General features: G+C 44.9%; 1 protein-coding gene across 1 annotated transcript; it reads left to right on the top strand.

Annotated features, from left to right (window-relative positions):
- Positions 1 to 7,215: 7,215 nt before the first annotated feature.
- LOC141812447 (uncharacterized) lies at positions 7,216 to 8,034 on the top strand. The gene has a single exon (XM_074700442.1). It carries the CDS (start codon positions 7,216 to 7,218, stop codon positions 8,032 to 8,034), a length of 819 nt encoding a protein of 272 aa, XP_074556543.1.
- The last annotated feature ends 288 nt before the right edge of the window (positions 8,035 to 8,322 follow it).

Here is an 8,322-nt window from a genome sequence, read left to right on the forward strand (position 1 = left end):
AAAAAAATTTGAAATCACTTAATCATGTGAAAAAATATCGGTTTGAGTCCAAGCATGTTATAATAATAATGTAAAAAATACTTAGACAAAAAAAATTTCCTCTTAGGCACATGTCCAACTTAGGTTTTGGCTAACTATCACAAGATAGTAGTTTGACTAAGTTGGTCAAGTTTAAATGTATCATTCCAGTTAGCTTATGCTAAGTAGGAACACTTAACTTGATTCATAGTTTATGTTTTTAACCCAAGTTTTAGTTTAATGCATAGATATAAGTATCTGGAACTCAGGCTATGACCCTATACATCTCACACCATTCTAGATTTCACAATACACAATTAAGTTATCTAGTGTACTTTGTGAGATGCGTCAACCTAAGTCTATAAGTGCATGATTTCTACAAAAAGTACCTAGACTAGGGCTAAAAATTTCTTTTACTTTTGAAAATCTAAAATTTTAAACTAAGTTTTTCAAAGATAAAATAAAATTTTGAAAGCCATTTTAAAAAACTAAGTAATAGTAGATTTGAAAACATGAGTTTTGAAATATAAAAAAAATTGAACTTAGTCTATCAAACGCATTCCTAATTCCAGATAAGTAGCAATATTAAATTGTAATAAGTAAGTGCAATAAAGAAATATAATAATAAAATAGGAAAATAAATAACCACTCAATACATAGTGAAAAAGTCAACACTGAAGTCAATAATACAAATCAAAGATAAAACTAAAATGTTGGGTCTATTGGGGAGGTAGCTGGGGTGGCCCATGCCTCAAGATCTGAGCATGCCCATCAACTCAGAATGCCTAGCCCTACTCTGCTCCACTTGACTCTCAAACTGGCTAGCCATAGTTTGTTGGTAGGAAGTAACTAACTCGTACAGATTGTGGATTGACTCCTCGAGTCTGATCTCTGCTCCAGAGTAATAGGAGGTGGAGGTGGAGGGAGCTGGAGAAGGTCAGCTAGATCGATGTCGTCCTCCTCCTCCTCGGCGGTTGGCTATGGTTGAGGCTGGTTCCTCCATCTCCAAGACAAAATCTCATATTCATCTATATGTACCCCAGCTAAGAAAAAACTCATATTGCCTAACATATCAAACTCACTTGCTGGTCTGACATTATCTAAGGTGGTGTCAAACCCAAGTGATGCTAGGAGCACTGTCAAAATATGACAGTAGGGCATATGTACCCTTCTTCTAGTGATGACATCAAATGAAAAATAATGACATGAAATATATATAAACCAATATCTATATCTAACCTATGATGTAATGCATATAAAAGGAATGTATGAAAAGGTCACATCATTATGACATCCATGGTAGTAAGGGATAGAATGCAAGTCACTAATACTGTGTACAAAATATAGTCCTACACTCTGAGTCTAAGTGAAGAGAACTGGGTCACAGTAGGGACCCTCTCATCTCCAAAGAAATATGAATGCATTAGTTCTAATGTGATGTGTGAGTAGGGATCCCCAAAAAGTACATCCCTAGGCGGTAGCAGGTAAATGGATATAATGAATGTCTAAGTCCTAAGTGCTCTCTAATAATGGTGGGAGAAAGAATAAAATCCCTCCCGACTACTCAAGTGGAATAAGTTAGATCATCGATTTAAACTAGATTATTATACAGCTCGACACACAAACTTTGTAAGATCTTGTAATGCGCTAGAGGGGAGGTGAATAGTGCGTTGTCATTTTTTTGTTCGTTCATTTCTATCAAAGTACTAAGCAGCGAAATATTAGACAAAGATGCAGGGACATGCGAATTTACTTGATTCCTAATCTCCCAGGGTTAGTACGTCCAAGGCCTATGTACGAGAGGCGCCCATCCACTAGTGGTCTTCTTTCCGAACGTTGTTTAGAGGCAGAGAAACTCATCTTACAGTCCAAATAAAGATAATTGTAAGAACAAAAAAATAGGTCATGCACGGCCGTGCCATATCTCCAGAGTTTCGTCTGCCCCTGGCCATGCCCACCAGGCACGGCCGTGCCACCTTTCCAGAACTTCACCGTTCCAGGGCCGTGCCCCCTAGGCATGGTCGTGCCTATTCCACAAAAGAGCGGCAACACATGGCTGTGTCTCCCAGACACGGCCGTGTGACGGGGGCGTGCCTATCCATATAAATAGTCTTCTTAAGAGCCCTAAGAAAGGGGGGAGACCTTGGGAGAGTTCCAAGGAGTGTTCTGAGCCACCGAAGCCACATTCCGGAGCAAGAATCGACAATCCATCCATCCGACCGGGATTACTCCATCACCTCCGTCCCACGTCAACGAGGAGAAAGCAACGCGGAGAAGAAGACCTTCATCGATAAGTTTTATTTCCTTTCTAAGATTTAGAATGTATTATTTCAAACCTTCTTCGAGTTGTATTCTCTCCGTTATGGAGTAGTTCTCTAGATTCTAGAATTAGGAGGAATCGAGATGTATGGATGATTTATTTTATAGATTTGTTATTATCATGTTCAGTGATATGTATATACATGTTGTTTTATGGATTTGTGTCTTGTGATTGATTGATAATATATCTGTGAATGGTATTGAATCTATGAGGGTAAGGATTTATTGTGGTTTTGTGGATTCTTAGGATCGTATACTGAGGTGCCTTGTGACAGAAGGTTAACCTTTAACCAGACCTTCCGAGGAAGTCTTTAGGCTACAATGAATCATTATGAGAGATATCTAATGGTTACCCTGTGACAGAGGGTAGGACATTGGTAGTATGCTTGGGCGACCGAGTGACAGCGGAAGAGCCATAACCAGGCTAACTGGTGTCATCTCAAACTGACAATCATAACACTAGAACACCATTGATTTATTCCGAGGAAACCTAACGAGGTCTAATTGGATACATTGGTTAGAATCCCTACAAATGTATATATATTGAGGAATGGTAAAGGATCCATAGTCAATCAAACATAATTTCAAGGAATCCGAAGTCCTAGGATCGTTTTCACACATCTGTCACACTCGATTTCTCTCTATTTGAGGTTTTAGGAGCTTGAATACTCTCTCTCCCCCACACAAATTCAACGTAAGTGATCTCTCCACTCTTATTGTACTAGTTTAGTGATAAATTCTACGGTCCCTGTGGATTCGATATCTTTTATTACTTGACGACATTCCGTATACTTGCGAAATGCCTATCAAAAGGGTAATTACTGGTAGAGCAGGTCCGAGATCTAAATTGAGCTCGATCCTGACTATGTCCGAGTCGGGAGAGGTTGAACCCTGAAAAGGACGATTGCTGATGGAGCAGGTTCGAGACCTGAATATGAGCTCGATCCCGACTATGTCTGAGTCGGGAGAGGTTGAACCCTGAAAAGGGCAATTGCTGATGGAGCAGGTCCGAGACCTGAATATGAGCCCGATCCTGACTATGTCCGAGTAAGGAGAGGTTGAACCCTGAAAAGAGCAATTGCTGATAGAGCAGGTCCGAGACCTGAATTGAGCTCGATTCCGACTATGTCCGAGTCGGGAGAGGTGGAACCCTAAAAAGGGCAATTGCTGATGGAGCAGGTCCAAGACCTGAATATGAGCTCGATCCCGACTATGTCCGAGTCGGGAGAGGTTGAACCGTGAAAAGGACAATTGCTGATGGAGCATGTCTGAGACCTGAATATGAGCTCGATCCCGACTATATCCAAGTCACGAGAGGTTGAACTCTTAAAAGGGCAATTGCTGATGGAGCAGGTCCGAGACCTGAATTGAGCTTAATCCCGACTATGTCCAAGTCGGGAGAGGCTAAACCCTGAAAAGGGCGATTACTGATGGAGTAGGTCTGAGACTTGAATATGAGTTCGATCCCAACTATGTCTGAGTCGGGAGAGGTTAAACCCTGAAAAGGGCAATTGCTGATGGAGCAGGTCCGAGATCTAAATTGAGTTCAATCCCGACTATATCTGAGTCGGAAGAGGTGGAACCCTTAAAAGGGCAATTACTGATGGAGGAGGTCCGAGACCTGAATATGAGCTCAATCCCGACTATGTCCGAGTCGGGAGAGGTTGAACCTTGAAAAGGGCAATTGCTGATGGAGCTGGTCCGAGACCTGAATATGAGCTCGATCCTGACTATGTCCGAGTCAGGAGAGGTTGAACCCTGAAAAAGGCAATTGCTGATGGAGCAGGTCTGAGACATGAATATGAGCTCAATCTTGACTATGTCCGAGTCGAAAGAGTTTGAACCCTGAAAAGGGCAATTGTTGGTGGAGCAGATCCGAGACCTGAATTGAGCTCGATCCCGACTATGTCCGAATCGGGAGATGTTGAACCTTGAAAAGGGCGATTGCTAATGGAGCAGGTCCGAGACCTGAATATGAGCTCGATCCCGACTATGTCCGAGTCGAGAGAGGTTTAACCCTGAAAAGGGCAATTGGTGATGGAGCAGGTGTTGGGATCGTTCCGGTGCAATGCGCGTGTTTACACATTTCATAAATATGTGCAGCTGAAATAAATAAATAATTAACATGAATTAATTGCATATTCACTCCCTCCTCATCCCCTCATAGCAACATCAGATAATCCACAACAAGGGACAGAGACTGTTTTTGAGTTGGAGAAGGGTGAAATAGGGGATGAATCAGATAATCATCAGGCTGTCAAACCTTTGTGCAATGCTTCAGGAGTACAAACAAGAAGTAAAATGGTTAGTCAAGGGAAATTGAGATCTACTGAATTAGCAACTTCAGCAAGTACCAAAGTCACAACAACAATGCAACAACACAAAATAGCATTGAGGGAAGGTAGTTCACAGTCCACCACAGGCCTTCCACAGGCCGGTTCCAATGCAGAGGAAGACAATACTGATCCGGCTGCCAACAATACTGATGGGTCCAGTAAAATGCAGCAACATTCAGAACCTCACAAACAGATTATTATGGGTCTAGCAGCGAATAGATGGTCGGCTATACCAGTCCCTTTGGGCACTATTTTAACAGAGAATGATAACAGGAATGGCAATAGAGCAACACAAGAAGACAGTGATATGAAAGACATTCGGATAGTCAATCAAGATGTTGAGAAGCAAGGGCATCAAGAGAAAAGGGGTAGGGCAAGTGTGCGTAGGGCTTTGGCCCCATGAAGATTGGAGCGTGGAATATACGAGGCCTTAACAAAGGCCTCAAACAAAAGGAGGTTGAGAGCTTTCTTTTGCGGGAGAACTTATGTGCACTAGGCATAATGGAATCAAAATTAACGGAGGAGTACTACTGCACTCTCAAGACATCAAGATTTCAGGCATGGAATAGTGAACACAGATTGGGGGAAAATGGAAGGAGCAAGATGCTACTACTTTGGGATAGCAGAGTGGTCACCCTAGAGATTCAGGAATGGACAGACCAGTATATACATACACACATCAAGCCACAGATCACAGGGACCTCATATGCAGTTACTTTTGTTTATGGTCAGCTCACCATTATGAGTAGGCGCAGACTTTGGGAGGGACTTCGACACATCTCGGAGAGTATGGAGTTACCATGGCTCCTATTAGGAGATTTCAACTCCCCCCTCTCCCCAGCAGACAAGATAGGGGGCATTGATGTGACCACCTATGCTACCTCAGATTTCCAGGATTTTGTCTCCATGGCAGCGGTGGAGGATTTACATTCTACAGGGATGTCAATTTACATGGACAAATGGACGGGTGGTGTGCAAACTGGACAGGGCAATGGTTAATGCTTTATGGCTAGAGCAGGACCGAAGTAGCTATGCAAAATTTCAACCCCCAGGAGTTTTTTCAGATCATGCATGCTTGTACTGTCTCCATTCTAGATGCCAGTAGAGGAAGCCCAAGCCATTCAGATTTTTCAACATGTGGACCATCCATCCTGATTTTACACCCACAGTACAGGACTTTTGGGAGCAATCAGAGGGTGGAGTTTATGGGACAGCGCAGTACAGATTGAGAGAGAAATTGAGGCGGTTGAAGCATCCACTCAGGAAATTAAACCATCAGGAGTTCCAGCACATACAGGAGAGATCCAGGACGGGCACAGGCCCACTTAGATGAGGTGCAGCAGAGGGTCCTAGATCAGGGACAGCCTGATGAGGAGTATGCAGAGGCGCAAAAGGTAGCAGAGAGGCTGACACATGTAGAGTACCTATTCTATCAGCAGCGTGCTAAGCACAAATACTTTTGAGAGGTAGACCGCAATACCACTTTCTTCCATTCACTGGTCAAGAGGAATAATAAATGTAGGGAGATTGTGGCAGTAGCACAGCAGGATGGCAACATGGTTACAGACCAAGAGAGCATTGCTCGGGAGTTTGTGAGACACTTTCGAACGCAGCTAGGGGACACCGGGGGAGCGTACTGCATTTCAGACAGACAGTATGATTTTTGGCAGGGTTTTCTATGATGAGCAGCAGGCCAGATTAGTCAGCACACCAACAGAGGAGGAGATCAGGAGGGCTTTGTTTGATATTGGAGACCTTAAAGCCCCAGGACCTGATGGGTATGGTTCCAAGTTCTTTAAGCACACTTGGGAAATCATCAAGAGGACTTCATTGCTGTCATACGTGAGTTTTTCACAAATGGCCGACTTCTTCGCTCTTGGAATCATACACTCATAGCGTTGGTACCCAAGACCGACACATGCTACCACAGTGACCGAGTACAGGCCCATCTCATGTTGCACGGTCTTTTATAAGGTGATTTCTAAGTTGCTTGCGAGCAGATTGGCTACTATATCAGATCATCTACTCCACCCCGCTCAGACTGCATTTGTCAGAGGTCGTGCCATCTTTGATAATATACACCTTGCGCAGGAGCTTATTCGCAGATATAACAGGAAACGCATCTCACCTCGTTGTACGCTGAAGGTGGATCTACAGAAAGCTTTTGACTCAGTTCACTGGGAGTTTCTACTGGAGGTCCTCACTGCGCTACAGTTCCCTGCCACCTTCATTGCGTGGATCAGAGAGTGCATCACCACGACATCATTCTCTGTCATGATTAATGGGAGCTCACATGGGTTTTTTCAGGGTGCACGGGGCTCCGCCAGGGAGACCCTCTCTCCCCATACTTTTTGGTCTATGCATGGAGTATTTGTCCCGTTCACTGACGAGATATGCAGCGAGGTCAGATTTTCATTTTCATCCCATGTGCGAGAGGTTACAGATAGCCCACCTGATGTATGCAGACGACTTGCTGCTATTTTCTCGAGAGGACATCTCGTCAGTCACTCAGCTAGTTGAGTGTTTACAGAGGTTTGCCCAGATGGCTGGACTCACGGCCAATTTGGCCAAATCATGCATCTATATGGCAGGGATTGACGAGACCACGAGACAACGGATACTACAGATTACTGGCTTCCAGCTGGGGGAGATGCCATTTCGATACTTAGGGATCCCCATTGCCTCTCAAAAGCTACGGATATCGGACTACACCACATTGTTGGATGCTTTGAGCAGGCGAGTTACCTCCTGGCCTAAGGCGACACTGTCTTATGCTGGGAAGGCACAGCTGGTGGCCTCAGTTCTTCAGGGGGTGGAGTGCTACTGGATGTCAGTACTGCCGATACCCAGTGGAGTTGTGGACCGGATTTATGGGATCTGTAGATCATTCATGTGGACTATGTCGCGGCCGCCGATTGCATGGATGGAGTTGTGTCGTCCGAGGAGGGAGGGTGGTCTTGGCTTGAGGGACTTGAGTGCCTGGAACCATGCCTTACTGGCTAAGGTTCTATGGCGACTCCAGGACAAGCAAGATACACTCTGGATCAGATGGGTACATCATACATATTTACAGCAGACCGATGTATGGGGCTGGACAGCTAGACATGGAGACTCACCACTCCTCAAGCAGATTCTACACATACGAGACAGTATCCTGGAGACCGCAGGTAGTCCAGTAGCAGCAGAGCAGTTACTATCAGGATGGTTTCAGCAGCCTCGAGGGGTAGCACGGCATATGATCACTTTAGGGGGGCTAGACCACTACGCCATGGGCCCGGACGATATGGTATTCTTCCATCCAGCCGAGTCATGCTTTCACCTTATGGCTTTTGGCGCGTGGGCGGCTAGCGGTACGGGCTGACAGGACTATCTAGAAGATCATAGATGTAGTTTCTGCTGCAAGGCCGAGGAGACACAGGAGCATCTATTTTTCCAGTGTGCCACCACTTGCCGGTTATGGGGAGGGTACGTGCATGGCTTCATATGCGACCAGCGATGACCACCTTCTGGAGCATGCTGCGGACCTTTAGACAGCGATACAGGAGGATTTCTACTGTCACCTCTGCGAGACACGTGGCCATGGCAGCCCTAGTGCACCACCTGTGGGGTGCTAGGAATGCCCTGGTGCACGAGGGGACTCGACTGGATG

The sequence above is a fragment of the Curcuma longa genome, chromosome 19, assembly GCF_044706935.1.
Source record: "Curcuma longa cultivar G26 ecotype Majalengka, Jawa Barat chromosome 19, ITB_CL_G26_1.1, whole genome shotgun sequence".
Classification (NCBI taxonomy): Eukaryota; Viridiplantae; Streptophyta; class Magnoliopsida; order Zingiberales; family Zingiberaceae; genus Curcuma; species Curcuma longa.